Source organism: Mytilus californianus, unplaced genomic scaffold, assembly GCF_021869535.1.
Source record: "Mytilus californianus isolate M0D057914Y unplaced genomic scaffold, xbMytCali1.0.p SCAF_11, whole genome shotgun sequence".
Taxonomy (NCBI): domain Eukaryota; kingdom Metazoa; phylum Mollusca; class Bivalvia; order Mytilida; family Mytilidae; genus Mytilus; species Mytilus californianus.
Window position 1 is genome coordinate 22,269,853 of NW_026262593.1, and position 19,637 is coordinate 22,289,489.

Sequence of the window (19,637 nt, forward strand, 5' to 3'; positions counted from 1 at the left end):
GATGAAATCAAATACGATTTGATTTTGGACCCTGATTGCGAGCAACTTAAAAACTGAGCCAAGAAATCAAAAATCTAAATCCATGTTTAGATTTAGTATACATGTATGAAAGAACCCCTATTAATTTTTGTTAAAATCAAACTAAATTTAATTTTAGACCCTTTGGACCTTAATGTTGACCAATTAGAACAACAGTCCTAAAATCTAAAATATGCACAGTTAGATTTAGGATATCAAAGAACCCAAAGAATTCATTTTTTTCTGAAATTAAAAAAAAAAATTATTTTGGACCGTTTGGACATTAATGTGGACCAATAAAAAAAAAGGGAACACACAATCCAAAATCTGAATACATGGTTAGATTCATCATATTTAATTGTACGACGCTGACAACGTCATAACATTATACGAACACACACATTTTGCGGTCGTTAGAAGATGTGGATAGAAATAACGAAATCTGACAAATTCAATAGGAATGCCTTTCGAACTTGTAGTATTTTAGCATTAGATACATGAAATTTCTGACTCTACTGGGAGATCAATAGAACTTTTAACAGCGTTGTGGTTTTCATTAAAAGTAGGCATTCTTCTGGCATACTACTGTAGTAAGTTTACAATGAAACAGTTTACAGATCTACAAATTCATTATAAACTTGAGGCTTTCAAGAACATTAATCGCTCACTTGTAAAATATAAGCAACATTAAAATCATTTCTAACATAAGCAGCCAACTTTAGCACACTAAGTTAGATTGTGACAAGGTTTGATCCAGACACAATGGGATTCTATTTTATATAATCAAAGCACTGTGAGCCCTGTTGTCAGTTATAAGAAAGCCATTTCGAAAGTAATGGTGCAAATTGTGTAAGAGTTATTTAAATAATTTATCAGCTTGTTAATTATCAAATATCAACATTTTATGACTGTACTGTTTACCAAAGTTAATTACCAGATTATATATTACTTTAAAATATGTATCCCTTTTTAAAGATTCAATAATTCAATAATTGAGAAAATGTATGTATATCTATGCATGTCTCCATTGAATTCCTTGAAATGGAAATGCATCTATCATGAGAATATATTAAAAGGTGATTTAGTGTTTTTATTTTGGAAGCTTCAATCCAACAATTTTTTAATCAAATCTATCATATAATGCTTATGTGGAAACGAACTGTATTATGTTTATTATTATATATGAACCATGCTTTATTCATGACTATCACATTATATATTTTTTTAATGTCCTATGAAATTCAGCCTTCCAATATTTTGTGTATTGCCAAAACCAGAGGATCCCGAAAGTAGAATTGAATATTTTCTGATCCTTGTAAGCAAAACCCGGACATACATTATCTGTGTTTTGATCAGATAATGTTTCAATGTATGTTTGCTCTACTTCATATAAGAAAAAAAGGTACTGGCATGACTATGTTTACTAAAATAGCATTCCAAGTCAGGATAACAAAACTGTCACCTGGCTATCAGTGACGACCTTTTAGGTTAGTTTAAGTCTTCTCTTATGTATTGTTATGTGTTGTTACAATTTATCTATGCTTTCACATATAATGATAATCAACAGCTTATAAATGACATGTATGCTAGATTTGGTCAAACAAAATTAAGAGACTGATGAATGAATTTAACCTAAGCAAGAATATTTTCATCAACATTTTGTATTCCCACTGTTGTGTATTGTTAAGCTTCATTATGTTCAAGACTTTACTGCGTGAGGGTTTTGTTGTTTGTATCAATAGGTGTCCCTCTGCACACAAACTGATTTAATCATTTTGGAATCAAACTGACATTGGGTAATTTTATTGTTTTACCCAAAATACTGATGTTGTTGGCTTAGAAATGATGCAGTACACATCTTTTTACTATTCGTAGACTTTAAAGTGTACATCTTTGAAATTTACAACAAATATTTAACAAATGTTCTTTTTTTTATATTTTAATATTCTTCATTTCTTAGATCTTTTAAAAGAACAAGTGAAAAACAAAAATAATGCATTCAGTAAATAAAAATATCAAGATCTATGATAACAGGACGTTTGCTTAGCAATTTCTCCTAACAGGAAGTTGTGATAAAATAAAGAAAACGACACGGATAAAATAATAAACAATTTAAAAGTGTCCTGGCTTTAATTACATCTTTATTTTGGTAATTGATGCAATCATACGATCTGAATTGTGTCTTATACTATTAGAGGTAAATAATGTTAGAAGACTAATTCATATTAACGTGTAAACACGTTAATTATTAGCTTATTTAGTCAAGTAGATCGTGCATATTTCTGAGGTGGTTTAAAAAAAATTCAAAAAAAAATATACTTTACTGTGGGTTAACATTCATTAGCTGTCACTATCCAGTAGATTAACAACTGTTGGTTATATTGATAATTTAGAATCTTCATTGAAGGTGAAGCACGGATGTTGTGTTAATTGATTCTTTTGACGTGCAATTTGTTTGCAAGAGTGGCATTCCTTTGAACTTTGTCTCAATTCCAAAATATCTATATTGAACGATGCGTTTGTTATCTACCTTGGATTGGTTCATATTGTTTTCTTTCCGTATAGTTTGATTTAATTTCAAATCATTGCAAAATTTATAAATTTAATGTGTTTTAGTTTTTATAATTGTTTAATTAACGCCATTTACAGGTTCAACCCACTATTTTTTCTTAAAATGTCCTGTACCAAGTCAGGAAAATGGCAGTTGTTATATTATAGTTCGTTTCTGTGTGTGTTTCTTTGTCGTTTGGGTTTTTGTTGCACCTTTGTGTTTCTGTTGTTTCTTTGTTTTCCTCTTATAGTTGATGTGTTTCCATCGGTTTTAGTTTGTAACCCGGATTTGTTTTCTCTCAATCGATTTATGACTTTCGAACAGCGGTATACTACTGTTGCCTTTATTTATGTATATTTATAATTCTGTTTATTTGTTTTAAAACGATTTGAAATATTATATATTAATATAAAAAAACCTTTCATCAATTTATTAATATTATTTAGTTACAATTTATGTTGCTAATTTCACTGCCGTGGGCACCCGAGTAAGCGGGAAGGTCGTTGTAATGTGAGAATGTAGATAGCCTCCAACTAGGAAAGCCGCATTACGGTAATACTATATATAAAAAGTTTCCTGTTTATGTATAATTTGAGGTAAAATATTCAAGTGAACGATACACGTTTCATTTGACACCTTTAGTCATTTTGCTGTCATGAATACATTTTTAAGTTATTGTCCGCATGATCAAACCTACAACAGAACTGATCCTGCTACCTATAAATACATTTATTGTTTCGATATGTATATAATAATATCGGAATTCCAATGAAATAGACAACTTGCCTTAATATAGTTGCATTACTTGATTCCCTACAGATTTGCTGTGACAACCCATAAAACAAACACACACAAGATACACATACGCACAAACACAAAAACAGAACACCATAACCACCACTTTATATGAGAAACTTTAAACTTATATCAAATGCTTTAGTGAAAAATGATGAGGAGAACCTACATGAAGCATTTGAACTTGTTTGAAAAAGACAATATATGAAAACCGAGTTATATTATCTCCCTTTAATGATAAAATGTTGGGAAAATTAACAAGAGTTATCTTAAATCAATCACAAAGAGGGGCTAACAAATAATTTTTAATTAGAACTTAATAAACGTTAAAACAATTGTCAACTAAAAATGAATGTTACTTTGTTCAATTATAAGGACTTAGTTAGCCGATTGTACTAATTTTATTTGATATTATGAATTTTTATGACAAAAGTTAAACATGCTACTTATTTTGTTTATTTAAACAAATTAAGTTTTATATAAGTTTTGTCCAGTTTTAGCCGTCTTCAGGAAACGTATATATTTATGGTGCGAAATTTTAGATTTAAAACTTTAAGTTTGAAAAATGCACAGTTTGAGAGTAGGAAGGGGAACGTGATAATGTGTGTGTAATACAATTAAAAAAAAAGTTGCAGATTCTGTTAATCGGTCATGAAAAATTATGTTAAATTTTATTTCCTTTATTGATGAATATCTAAAGTAATATACTATGTTACGTTTAAGTCTAAATAATCACGAGTCTATTTTTTTATCTATTTGCTTGACGCCTTCCTTCTACTATGTCATAATGTTGAAGCCATTTCAATGTGGCTGGATTTTAATATTGTGGGTCAATTTTACCTTGAAATCTGCAACAAAACTGAATGAAATTTGAAATTTGAAAAAAAATACTATCAAATGTCAAATGAAAAAAATAAATTATTTGTGATATAACCTGGAATAAATGCTTATATAATAAACCAGAGCTGCCTGCATATTATTATTACTATTATCATACATGCATTTTAGCTTCTATTTGGGAATTCAGTATTGATACAATGGCATTTTGAGGTTTTTGGCTTTTATATAATCATTTCCTCTGCGTTGACACATGGTCACTGGTATATCTATTGAACAGAAATATCCTGACTCAAAAACAAAGTCTAGGGATTGAATACCGTAAATTTTGAAATTAAAGCATCATTCAATTTCATTTAACGAACCTCTGATTACCATCCCCAACTGAGAGTTTAAATAATGAAATTCAAGTCCATAATATAAAATAAGATTCCAAAAATTGAAATTAAAGAGTTTTACATTTAAATATAATACCAATAATATCCAATTCTTTTTTCACTTGAATTTCCAACATTTCCATAAAGTTTTACCTAATTCTTATTAAAAGTAATAAACAGCTACGCCATGAGCGCATGATACGCCCGTCGTCTTGGATGTGAAGTTTTATGCAATAATCATAAATAGTTTCTGAGATACGACGCGACATGTGAACCCCAATAAGCATGAATCGTTTTTGAGGTACGGCCGGACATGTGAAAAAAAACACACCCCTGTTTTAGTTACAAAGTCCCGTAACTCAAAAAGTTTTAATCTTAGTTTCACAAAAAAGTATACAGATCGTTTGACCATCATAAGAAACAACTATATAAAGTTTCATGAAATTTGGATAAGTTGTTCTCAAGTTACGGTGCGACATGTCTACGCCGGACAGACGGACAGACGGACGCCGGACATTTGTATACCATAATACGTGCCGTCAAAATTTTGACGGGCGTATAAAAACAGTGTTATAAGAGTGGACTATACTTCTTAAATTTTATATTTTATTCTACATCTGTGTATATAAGTTACGGATTTCTTTCAGCAGTATAGTTCAAGGTAACGTGTCGTACAAATAACATCAGTGTTAAAGGTCAATCAAAATGCATCTTTGGTTGGCTTGGGCTGTTTTCTGCTCTTTGGTCGGGATTTTGCCTCTTTGACACATTTCCCGTTTCCATTCTCAATTTTATCTACCACTAATAATTAGTTTGACTTAGTTTTTTTTAGAAAACAAAGCTATACCTAAACACAAACAACCACCAAAGGGTCAAAGGGCAAAGTCAAGGTTAGAGTATCAACATACCTACCTCATCAGGTATATCGACAATGGATTGTAAACAATCAAAGTGCTGATTAAATTTTAGGTGCAATTTATACCACACGTCGAGAAAAAACAAGTCTTTTAAAATTTTAGCAATATACGATATTTTGACCGAAAATTATAGCACCACAGACCAGAACTTTAGGACTGAACAAAGACCGATAGGATCGTAAGTGTTTTTATGACATTGAGAGAACAATAAGTTTGATAAACGTAAGATCTACGGTAAAAAAAGTTATGCGCAATACACAAACCAGAAAAGGGTTTATTATCACACGGGTCAATGTCAAGGTCAGATTGACCTGCCTTTGGTAAGTGTATATGACACACACAAGCCAATGATGCAAATAACACAACAAATACAAAACGTACAAACTACTCATGTTACATTTGCATAAATACAAATTCTTACCTTTTCTATTGGTGTAAAACATTTCCGAAAATATACAAAGGTAAAAAATTATAAATTGTATCAGGATGCTGTTATGAAGTCTCCTAAACAAAATCCCTACAAGTATAAACCCCGAAAAACCTTTCCCTATTGTTCGTTCAATTCATCTTGCAACAATTATATGGTTTGAATAGGGGAAGATGTCTTTATCTTTTACAAGATATTAAAACTTTCTCATTTGAATGGTGGAGGGGATGATCCTGAGGATTTCTTTTATATATCAATCTTTATCTTTTCATGTCAAACCATAAAATATATAGTCCAGGGGTGGGGATTTCGAACATTAATAAGACGATTGAACATATCCAAATGAAAGGGATGGAGATGACCAATGAAGGTCTAACCCTGCATATCATTTAAATAATCTTGGCATGACATTAGATTCTTCAATTGTTTTTAAATTTGTGTGAAGATTGAAAAATAATTGTCAAGGGCAAAGGTGAAGATAAAGAGTGAACATTGACCTTATAACTATGAAGTATGCCATACGGTCTAATGCTCATTACTGAGGACTCTGTGTGTATATCACTAATTGTTCTCCGGTTATAATCAATTGAAAATGAAATTTTAAAAAAGCCATATGGTTCTTTTGGAGGTGTGGTACAATAAACTGTAATATAATACATTTTTTGCATAAAAGTTGGTTGTTGAATGGGTACTAATTGATATTTTAGTCTAAGATACATGATTTGTTTTATTAGCATTTATTGGCTTTGAATTAGCTGTCAGATGTGTTTTTCTTCTTCTTGGAACCTGTTTTTGTATTAATGTGATCAGTGAAGCCCTTTCAACTGATTCGTATACTAGTTTATTCATATGTTATGTTGTTAAACCACTGTCTCAGATTAGGGGAGGGTTGGGCATGTTGGGAGCCTGCCACATTCTGTATGTTCATGTCCAAAGTCAGGATCAATTAAATAATCACAATCATATCTAACAAAACAAATGAGATGAGGCTAATGATTAAAAATATTTACTTTTATATTATTAAAATACTCCAAATGATCGCAAACTATAAATCCTTGAAATTTACTTTTCGTCTTCTAGATATATATAGATTCAAATGACCACCGATTTATCCGCATTTTGCAAATCTGAAAATCTGATAATGTGAACAAATTGAATAAAGAACATTTTGCGATGAAATATTTCATACATTTGCTCTTTTACATCTTTATCAAAATCACAGAATAATAACAAAACAATGCAAGACCTTCCACTGAGCACTATTTCTTATGTGCAACATCATTTATGTTGGGTTGTTCCGCCATCATTTAAGGTTATTCTATACACATTTCGTTTCTACTCCAGAATTAAAAGAATGGAAAAATTGTCTAATTAGTTATAAATATCCTACAAATCTGCTATACTAGATAAGGACAATGGCACCTATTTTATTATTCCCGAGACAAAAAGCAATTCCGCTGTGGTAGCATACGGCAGCTAACTGCCAACAAATTGTCAAGTTAATTGAAGACAATAACCAATAGAAAGTGACCGTTTTACGAATTTCTATCTGGTTTTTTTTTATAAAATTTAAAAAAACCCGAATCATTCAGGAAAATTAAGCATTTGTAAGTTGTACTTCAAAGCACCTCCCACCGATCATATTTGCCACTTTCAATTCTTTCTGCTTATCTAATACGTGTTTTGAGGTCGAAGATAAAAACATAACGATAAGCCAAACATCGCCATTCACGGACAATAACTAACTCCTTGAGTCATGTGATAATTTGGGTGAAAATAGGAGGAAGATAGATGCTGACGTTTTAGGCATTTTTGAACTGTCAGGTTTTCTCTGTCTTATAAGGTCTTCAAGTTATAAGACAATTCATGCATTTAATCTGTATGATCTATTTTTTCTATGTGTTGTTATTGCCGTTTGTCTTTTTGGCTATGATGTTGTCTGTTTTATTTAAAATTATGACTGTCAAAGAGCATTAATGGTAAGTCGTACCAGTTAGGTTTAGATGGATATTGCTGCGATATCTGCCATGCAGCTCTCAGTACAGTGTTAGATGCTGTCACCCGCTGATCATCAGTTGAGAAGCCATTTGTATCTTCCACAAGCAATAATGAATACTGGGTACCAGCAAAGACACCTTCAAAATTAAATATTTTCTTGTTACCAGAAAATACACCGTCAAAGTATCTACTTCGTACCATTTAAAATACCTATTATACATGCATTGGAAAATGTTTTAATAAAAAATATGTAAAAGGTTCCTATGAAACTTGTTTCTTGTGTACTTTTGCTGCTGTCAGCGTAACGTATAATGTTAATTGCTAAAAACTAAGACCATTTATTAGTAAAATACTGGTAAAAAGAAAGAAGGTTTTTCTTCAGATGCTTTTTCTCGATCTTGAAATAACTTCTGTCCACGTTTCGTACCAATCCTTGAATATTGAAAAAGTTATTTATGCCTATCAATACAGTATGTAAATTTTAACTGCGAAAAATCTGAAATACTGAAAAATGAAAAAAAAGTTTTTTTCTAAATTATGCTTCAACCATTACCAAAGTTTCATAAAAATCCAAGAACGGTTGACTAAATATTTGATATCTATAAACTTCAAACCCAGACTGTATTCCCATGTCAACAACAAAAAAAAACTTAGTCTATTCATCTGTAAAATATCATAAAATGGAGAAGCAATATTAAAAAATATTTTGCACCACATACTGGGTCTTAATCATAAAAAGACTTGTGTCCAAGTTGTGTAGAACTCAAATAACGTTTGACAAATATGTTCATGTTTAAAAACCAACAACCCCATATTGTATCTTCATGTTAACTACAAGCAGCCTAGACTATTTATCAACAAAAATAGGGAAAATATTTTCAAACGTTTGCTCTGGATACTATATCTTGAGGCCGCAGGCATTGACGTTGGTTTGTATGATCGCTATGTTGTCACAATGTGTCACTACAAGGATGACGTTTCTTATTGTTTCTAACTAGGAAGTTGTCTTTTTCAACAATTGTTGGCATTTGTATGGGAACGAACTGTGCTCCTCTCCCTTCCGACCTCTTCTTGTTTTCAAACGAGTGGGAGTTCCTTCAGATAAAAACAAGAAGATCAAAGAAGCCAGATCATTTAATATCACATTCAGATATATTGATGATGTACTTTTCATTAACAATCCAAACTTTTCTGATTGGATTCAATTAATATATATAAAACTAGAAATATAGAAACATTAAACACAGCTTCCTCTGCCTCATTTATGTAGACTTATAACTCGAATTTGAGATAACCGGTCACCTCAGTACAAGAATCTATGACGAACGAGAAGTTGTTTTTTAAAATAATAAATGTCCCCCACATTAGCATCACTATATACTTCACCTGCATATGGGAAATACATTTGCCAATTTATTCGGTATTCAAGAGATTGTAGCTGCTAATAATATTTTATAAAACGTCACCAGTGTGTGAGCAATAAGTTGATGAAAGATTTGCCCTTTTTTTTCTAAAAACCAAGACCTTAATGATAAATATTCCATATCAACTTCACAAACTGTATCTGATGGTCTTGAAGTATATATTATAGGTACTGACGTTGTTTATCATCTTAATTACGTGTTATATTGGTTTTTTTCCACTTGTCTTTCTATATTTGTTTTCTTTACTGTTTAGTCTATTTTTGGAATATCCTTTTAGCGTAGCTCGGTATTTATACATTCCTCCATTGTTTTATTGTGGGATCGTCATTTTTCGGTTTTTTTTTTATATTCTTTCTCTATGAATTGTCTATATAACTTTTTTTTTCTTTGTTAACAAAGTTGTTTGTTTTATAGTCATTAGGATGATAACCCAATGTTGACTGCCATGTTTGAAATTTTTACCTATTATGTCTGTTTGTTTTCCATACACATTGTTGTCAATATGATGAAATTTAATGCGACTTTCATACAAATGAGAGGTTTAGCTAGCTATAAAACTATGATATATCCACCATTTTCGACATAGATGGGGAGATGCTGTACCAAGACAGTTTGTGTTTAATGTGTTTAAACTTTTGATTTTGCTATTTTCCGTTTTGAATTTTTCTTGGATCTATTTGTGTTATTCTAATTTTCACAATAACAAAAAATAACCCGATTAAATTTTTAGCCGTTATAAAGTACTTAAGATTCAGAAAAAATTCTGTTTTTTCTATAACTATATATTAGTTTTTTAAAAGTTGCAAGCGATATCCATATTTAACAGAAGAATAAGTTTTCAAGAAAGAGCTTTTTAAATGTATTTTAAAATAGCTACAAAGAAAATGTCACTGAGGCAGATATCGTTTGGACGAAGCACGAAGAAAGGAGACTATTACAGACTTAACATTCCATTATATTTTAATGAATATAACCAATACATAAAATTCTCAGACAAAGTGATAAAAAGATTGTGTTCATGTTATAAATGTAATTTAAAACTCAAATATAACAATTGTTCTGAGGGTAAAGCATCTGCAATACAATGTAACCTACCAGCTGTAATGTTTATATTGGACATGATTTACTTGTATGTGACAAAACATGATGTTGATACCAATGTACCGGTAGTTGGAAGTTTCCATCTTATCATTAATTGAGTCAGAAAAGTTATTGATTTAATAAGATGTGTCTTTAACTGCGAGCCTCATCTATCCCTCAAAGCATTAAGGTTTTTGTTTTTGAAAAAAGCTTATATTTTGAACATGGACCACGACTTTGGTAACAGTCAGGTAACCCCCACAAACTTAAAACCAATCCGTAACTCCTTATGATTTAATCTCATACCCCTAATCTAATCCAAGTATTACAGAAAAAAATAAGGATAACATTTCACTGCAAAACATTTTCTATGACCCAAGTCCACAACATTAACAAAAATAGTTCAAGGAGAATGAAACTCTAATTGAATCTGTAATTTTTTATGCTACGACTATACAAAAAAAATCTAGTCATTTGATTCGGGCATTTCAGAAAAAAGAACAGCAACAAATCATATGGGCATAATGACGGACTAAAGGAGAGAGTTTAAACCTGTGCAGAGTGCTTTTATGGTAGGGGACAAAGAACCATCTTTAAAATATGCATTCTTAAAACTCTGTCTCTTGATCATCTTTAACTGCATATTTGCATACTTACTGTCCGACAAATCATTACAAACACCAATAGTTGGAGAATCTGGACACCTCTGGTCCTGCGGAGCACATATACAATGACCTTCACAGGATAAAGCATCGCATCTTCTGACTAAATCCAAAGACTTTGGTGGAGTTTTTCTGAAGGCTGAATGGACCAGATGACTTCGCAAACCAACCTTAAGTAAAATCATGCAATAAATTCAACAACTAACTTTAGTAATCTGGATAAATTTTATCCGTTGATGATACTCATATTTCTTAAAGATACAATTTTCATGTGGTTGAAGGGTTTGTTAACATTAAAAAAAAACCTATATTGATAAACACCTTCCCCCTTTTTTGTCTAACGAGAAGCATATCAACTAAATGAACGTACAGAAACATAATAGTATAATTAAAAACTTAAAAAGATTCGGTGTCATTTTGTGTACACTTCATGTGGAATTCATTTAAAAAAAAATGTTTGTAACAAAAATACAAAAGAAAATGCAAAGCACGACTTCAGAAACTAAACACAAATAGCTGAAGCACGCCTCCGGGGTGCGGGGTTTCTCGCTGTGTTGAAGACCCATTGGTGGCCTTCGGCTGTTTTCTACTCTTTTGTCGTGTTGTTGTCTCTTTGACACATTCCCCATTTCCATTCTCAATTTTATATTATAAGGTTAAGAAAAACAATTTACAAAGATAAGATGAAATATGAAAAATTCTAGATGAATCCACAAGAAATTATTTTAGGTCTTTTTTCTAATCTCTGCTATCTTCCTTTCCTTAGGAATAATTAATTTTTGTGTCTTAATTTCATACTACATTGAATGCATTTTTACAAACCTTATTTACTGCCCACACAGTAATAAAGAGTTCATCATAATCGGTTAGTTTTTCTGTCTCTACTTTGTACAGTTGAACTTTGCCCTCATCACCATGATCTTTATTTCCATCTGTATGGATGTACTTTGCTTTGTGATCCTAATTAAAAACATTTAAGGTAGATCATAGGTATATATTTCTTGAGATAGAATTTTCTTATACTTTGCCAAAATGAAGTTTTTACTATGCTTTTTTTCAAAAATATGATAAAAAGAATGGGTCACCGTGCTATTTTCCAAGCTATGAGTCGTTGAAAATTGCCTAAATTTGGTTAGATTGTTCATGAAAAAACACATTTTGTGCATAAAAAGAAATCTATGAGATAGAATTTTGAAATAAATTGTGAGAAGATAGGTTTTATAATATGTTTTAAGAAAATAAAAACAAAAATTGTGTCACCGAACATGTAGCTTGGTACAAGTAAAAATAAAAAAATTTCCCTATCAGTCCAGTATATATTTTTTACTAAAAGAGTTATCTCCCCTTAAATGGCTTATTTGAAAAAAATTGATTCTTAAAACACAAGATTTGATATTTGTTTAAATAATTTGAATAATACAATAAATCACCAAGTTTTCTTTATATAAATAAACAGTCTAACTAATAAATTGCAAATCTGTCTCCAAATTTGCAGATTTTGGCAAATAACTAGACCGTTTTGTACTGCGATTGTACAAACCAAGATGGCGGTATACCATGAATCTACCTTAATATCAATCAAGATCTATTGGTTATGTTGCTGATTAAAATCTGCCATATACATGTAAATCATATCCATGTATATCTGTAAAAAATTAGTCACGGTGCAATTTTTTTATTTTTCATCATTCTTTGACTTGTTTTAATTTTGAAATTTTAAGGATTAATGTCACAATAACTTTAGCGTGCGGGTCGAATTGTTCACCTTGAGATAGATACGTTGAACTGCTACTTTATATACATAATAATATTACAAATCTGTGCTTTCCATAACTTATGAAAAATTAACAATAAAATGTTTACTGCCTGTTGGTAAATCATTTGGGATGTATGCTGACCCTTTAGTGACTATAAGCATATACTTACAATGTATCTACCTGTGAAAGGAAGTTGTTGAATCCAATCCATGCTAGATATCTATTCCTATCGTTTCTTTCATCTTACCTTAGTTAAATCTTTAGCCATGTATGATGATCCTACAGTGACCATATAATGATCTATCTGTGAATGGATATCACTGAATCCTAACCATGCCAGATACACAACATAAGTCTCCCAAGCCATCCACCCATCTTCTTTTCTGGCAAGGTCATGTTCGACTGCATGGTCAGTGGCCACTGCAAAAGTTCCTGAAAAAAGATATTATTTGATACTGGCTATAGATAATTAATTTCTTTAACTCTTCTGACTAAAAACAAATTTGACAAATAGATCTTAAATAACTGTGAAAAATCAGTGTTGTGCCTGCGTTCACATTGTTGTAGTTATTTAAGGGTGGATTCCTGGATCCTCATATATTTACAGATAAATTGAGTATTTATTTAAGTACAATTTCTTTATATAGGCTAGCTGTTAGTTTCGTATTATTTTATAAATAAAACTCTGTTTCAAATGTTTAAGTTATCAACCAATCAGATTCAAATGTTTAACTTATCAACCAATCAGGAATTTATTATTGTCCAATTAAAATAAGTTATTCAAATTTCATCGCCTTATCTAGACCAATCATACTAAATCCTTGAAAGCTAAACTTGCATCTTAGCATCATTCAGGAATTCAAAATCCTTTTCAGCATTTTGCAATATTTGCGTCTCCTTTCCTGCATTAAACCCTTGGCTATTTTAGATCATTTTTCATGTAAATAAAGGATTTTGCACTATCCTATTATTTCTAATTATTATTTGTATTATGTACACGTTTTTGCTAAGCAAATTATTATGTGTGTTGTAGTTTTTTTTTATTCCACAGTATGGCTTTTATCTTTTATTTTCTAGATCATCACTAATCATGCTTATTCTTGCCTTATATTAGTTTGAATTTCGCATCAAAATATACTTTGGTTATTTTGTTTATTTGTTTAAAGGCATATCAATTGAAAATATGAATTTCTGAAATTTAAACGAAAATGAGCCTATTGGGTAATACAGTTTATCTTTTACACATATGTTTTGTTATTTTCATATGATGCAGTGATGCAGAATTTAATAAACATAGGATGATTCATATAAATTGTCTAAGCTACTAATAGAAATAAAAAGAGAGAGTCTTCTTAACAAACAAAACATTTAATTTGCAAAGGGAATTAATCTTGATTGCTCTAGATTAGCTAACAAGCATTTTTTTACGTTTGAAAAAGCGTCATATTTGAGTTGCAAACTATTTTGTATGATACATTCGAAATATTTTACTTGCCCTTCAATATTATAAACTATAAACATTATTTATTGTATTTTTCTTGTTTTGGTGAGACTGCTCATATACAACATGTGTACAATACAAACTATAACCCTATAGGAAAGGGAGTATTTCCGTTCTAAAAAAGAGTGTTCAGCGCAGTCGGTCAAGGCTTTTTTATGCGAATAAAAAATATTTATTATTCGCCAAATACAAATACTTTGATAATCAGTTGGTTCATAAAGATTCGGGTTGTATTAAGCATCTTTACATTCTTACATACCAATGTAAACTAATGACCCTACGACCATGATTATCTGCAACATTTTGAATAAAAAATATCCTTATTATATGCATCTTCCTAACCCTTTAATTGTTCTCTCTTCACTTTTTGTCTTCTAAGAATACACTTCTTCAACGTCATGTTTCATGATCTAATGCAAATCATACTTAGGTCAGGAATTTAAGCAGGCTTATTAACTCCTGTTATTTCCCCCTACAGTAGTGGAAGTTCACATCTCAATTTATATGTGATGTCAACAGGCATGGTCGCCTTTTTCATTGTCTTCAAATTAATGAAACAAGAGGAGAGCAAAAAAGTTGAAGTCAAAATTTAATTTGGACCATTGAAGAGAGAAAGTTTAGATCGGCTTAAATTATATATTTCCACTTATGTTCAACATATACTTATCTTTAGATGGTGTACATACCTTTGCATTGTTACACTGTATCCTTTAAAATGTCTAGATACAAACCCGTTTTTTTACATATTAGTTAGTATTAAACCAAAAAATCAAGGTGAGTGATTTCAATAGGATCGTCACGAGAGTCCCTTTGCTCTACAGATACAAAATTTAAAAGGTGATATGATGTCTACAAAAATTTGTCATACACATCATAAATATCTGAGCACTGTTACACCTCACATATGTCTATGTATACAAACCTCTTAATGGTTGTGTACAAAACTCCTTGTGATGTAGACATTCTACATATATCTGGACGGCTACAGTGTATTCTCCCCTATGTTTAAAGATACAAACCTCTAGATGGTGGTGTACTGTCTACATACATTCCTTGTGATGTAGACATAACGCATATCTCAGCACTGTTACAGGATATCAAGTTAACATAATAGGTCACTCCATCATGTAAATCTAAACCAGTAAATACATAAGACCTTGCTATACCATTCACCTAGAAATTATAAAACAAAGTAGTGTAACAAAGTCAGTATCCATATTTACTGGGTCACAAAATTGAAACGCAATTTTAAATTATAAACCAAAAAACTCTCCATAATGATATTAGACATGCTGATATTTCAATAATTCGACTTAACTTAACTAATTGTGCAGTTTTAAATAGCATAAATCACACACTAAAGATATTCAAAATATGGAGTAATGAAATGTTTTACAATCCGATACTAGTAACAGAATATTTCACTTCAAAAATCCATATCGCAAAGAGCGTTTTGGGTGTGCTAAATTCAGAAAAGCTCATATGACACCTTGAAAATCCAACAACATACACAAAATGCCTCAGCAACATAACAAACATGAGTAGCCCCGCAAAATTCTTTCTGTGCCTGTCTCATGTTTGGAGCCTGTATTTCTGTGGTTGCTGTATGTTATATTTGTTTCTCATTAATTGATTTGCTATAAGTCAGGTCCCTGGTTTCTAGTATGAACTGTTTCATATTCTTATTGGGCATATTATATATGACATATATATTTAGTATGGGTTTTGCTCACTAATTGTTGAAGGCTGTGCTTTAAACTATAGTTGCTTACATCAATTTCAGTTGAAACTCAGATTGATAGTTGTCTCAAAGGCAAATGTAATTATATCACATTGTCCTAATTCTTATTCCTAATTTTTAAATCAAACGTTTCCATGTTAATGACATGAACAGAAGAATTCTCAATGGACAAATACGATAATCTGAAAAACTGCACTAGACATGACGTTAACGCGCCAAGATCGTTCTTTTAATTAATTTCCCGGAATTTCATTTTATATTGATTTTATACCTCTTTTTAGATCTTATTCATTAATTCTATTTGTTATTCATTAATTTCTATTTGTTATGTATTAGAATAGGAATAACGTTTTCTTTTTTCAATTTTAACATGAACACAACAAAATCCACATAGCGTTCGCACACATAGGTTACGAAACATATGGATATACGTGGGAGGTTAATAGTAACAGCTATTAATATGTACATATCCGAGTCTGTACTTAGTAAAGATATATCGAGAATTTTATCACGCTGTTGTTTACTAAGCGAAAAAAAACGAAAACGACATGTTGTTAATGTCATGCGTCGGAAGAGCATCCTGGATTTACCCTCATCAGGAACGCTCAAAAAGAATTATTAGATTGACACATAAATTAACTCCCCTGTATCGTAAACTTACCGACTGTGAAGATAACATGAATTCTCCTCCAATATGAGATTTGATAGACACGTACTGTCTTTTTATATGTGACTCTTCATCATCAACAGCCCATTCAACCTTCATAGTTGTTCTATAGATCTGTGTCAATCCCTTTATTCCATTGTCAGCTGCAAATGTCGGTGGATTAGAAATAACTGGTGGTGTGTTGTCCACAATGATTCCATTGGATGATGATTCAGACCATAATCCTGTATTGACAGATAAACACTGATTAAATAACTAGAAGTGTACAACAGTATTATCTTGGTTTCTATGTTTCCTGTTAATTTGATTGTTTTTTTTTCCAGAGACAGATACCATCTGTTGGTACAAAGGTTTGCTTGTCTAAATCATGTAATATCATGGGTAATATCATGGGTTTGATTCCCTGGTCAATAAAACCAAAGACTTAAACAATGCGTTGAGATGTGAGAGCCCAGGCAGGTACCATCAGATCCATAATTAGTCTGGGTAGACTGGAATTTAAAACTTCTGGTTGTGTTTTGTTGAAACAGGATTTATAGTCCTATCAAATCTTCTTTAACTTATGATTCTAATATGACGTTGTTCTTTGGCTTTGAATACAAAGCTATGTTCTAATTTCAATAACATATTGGCTGCACATGATTGACGTCACAAATGAAAGTGCAACGTCAGTTGAATTTTGAACAACCCCGGAGATCGGAATGGACATTTGTGTAGGTGTTAACGTTGCTTGCTAGGAAATTAAATAAAATCATTCTAAAAGTAAGTTTACACGTATCTGTTAATTTTTATCGTTAAATGATGATTTTCTTTTACGTTTTTGGTTCATCAAAGAGTGTGTATTAAAAATCTGCTTCAACATACAAACGTTCACAATGTTCCTATTATAATCGGTAAAATGAGCATAGAGCATGGCATTAAAGAATTATTTCTTAATTCAAACACTACTGTTAAACATCCACCCCAACAAACTACTTTATATAGAAATAAGAAGATGTGGTATGATTGCCAAAGAGACAACCATCCACAAGAGACATAAAAACAACTATAGACATCACTATAGGTAACCGTAGGGCCTTCAACAATGAGTAAAACCCATACCTTGGACAGTGGTGTATAAGTATAACACAAGAACAAACTGTAAAAAACAGTTGCTAAGAGCTTAACTCATCAGATAGATACATAGCAGAAATAGCTAAAAAAAACAAAACAAAGTGGACGTGGCAGAGTACTTATACATTCCCACAACAAAAAGACACTAAGTACAGATCTGAGAGTTTTCATAGTTAATGTCAGCTAGTTCAAAGCCAACAACTACTAATAAAAGAAATCATGCATCTAAGACAAAAATATCAATCTGTACACATTCAAATTCAAATGGATTTTGGGTAAATGCGTCATAAATAGAGAAGAAGAGAAACGACATTATGCAATGCCAAGATACATGTATCGACAGATTGCAGATCCACGAATATGAATATGTATATATAAAATATACTATCAATATTAAGGTAGTTCAGGGGTATAGAAAAAATGACAGAATTTTCTTATACTTTTCCAAAATGAAGATTTTACTATGCTTTTTTTTTTAAATGATAAAAAGTATGGGCCACCGTGCTATTTTTCAAGGTACGAGTCTTTCAAAATTGCCAAAATTTGCTTAGATTGTTCATGAAAAAACACATTTTTGTGCATAAAAAGAAATCTATGAGACAGCATTTTGAAATAAAATATGAGAAGATAGGTTTTATAATATATTGTAAGAAAATAAAAAGAAAAAATGGTGTCACCGAACTTGTTTTCTTGCTACAAGTAAAAAATGAAAATTTCCCTATATGTCCAGTATAAATTTTGTACTAAAAGAATTATCTCCCCTTAAATGGCTTATTTGAAAAATTAATTCTAAAAGCACAAATATTTGGTATTTTTTAAAACATTTTCGATAATGCAATAAATAACTAAGTTTTCTTTATTTAAAACAGTGTAACCTATAAATTGCAAATCTGTCTCCAAATTTGCAGATTTGGACAAAGAGCTAGACCGATTATTTACTGTGATTGTACAATTCAAGATGGCGGTATACCCCAGAACTACCTTAATACCAATAAATACAATATTCAAAGAACTAATCAAAGTGTTAAATTGGTAACCTTTTAAAATAAGTTTTTTTTAAAGGATCGATAAGTTTACCCAGATCGTATCTAAGTTTCCTGGATCGACAAACTACAACTCTGCAAAAATTAGGATGTGCTATGTGCTATCCCGTTTGATATAAGTTTTCTACTAGTACAACCAAACGTCCAGACGAAATCTTTATATCTATGAAAAAATGCATTAAATGGTTTAAGTAATTTGTAGTAACGAAATCCCTGACTTAATTATTTACCAGTAATACATAGATTACGTTCATTGAAATCAAAACGTCACAACAGACACTATTTGCGGCCAAAAAGGAAAATTGAAAAATTTTCCCTTTTGTCGAAAATTTTAGTGTAGAGTTTCCGGTGAAAAACTGAAATATCTAATTCTAGGAGAGGACAGTTATTACCGTTTATATGTGATTTATTGAAAGCAAGTTCTTTTCGATAAATTCCGGCCGTATACCTAGAAAATTCTTTTTTATTTAACACAAAAATATCATCAACATACCGGTTAGTGTTGATAAATTTAGATTGAATGCAGTTTAGACCGGTCTCAACAGAGTTTGGTCATAAACTATGATTCATAACAATACAAAAACAAGTCTGATATTAAAGAGGCGCAATTGGTGCCATTAGGAATACCTACAACATGTCGATAAACTTTATTGCCGAAACGTACACAAATATTACATTTGTGTACCAAGGAGAACACTAACAGCTTCAATCCTCTCATCACACATATAG

The 19,637-nt window shown here is 31.1% G+C and overlaps 1 protein-coding gene across 1 annotated transcript in view; it reads right to left on the reverse strand.

Annotated features, from left to right (window-relative positions):
* LOC127719738 (uncharacterized) overlaps nt 1–19,637 on the reverse strand; it is a 306,242-nt gene that overhangs the window by 22,869 nt on the left and 263,736 nt on the right. The window contains exons 38-43 of the mRNA XM_052225973.1: nt 16,747–16,976; nt 15,364–15,517; nt 13,091–13,275; nt 11,909–12,046; nt 11,082–11,256; nt 7,913–8,057 (exon numbers count right to left, since the gene is read on the reverse strand). Of these exons, the coding sequence (XP_052081933.1) occupies nt 7,913–8,057; nt 11,082–11,256; nt 11,909–12,046; nt 13,091–13,275; nt 15,364–15,517; nt 16,747–16,976 (1,027 nt within the window). The remainder of the gene's footprint in view (nt 1–7,912; nt 8,058–11,081; nt 11,257–11,908; nt 12,047–13,090; nt 13,276–15,363; nt 15,518–16,746; nt 16,977–19,637) is intronic.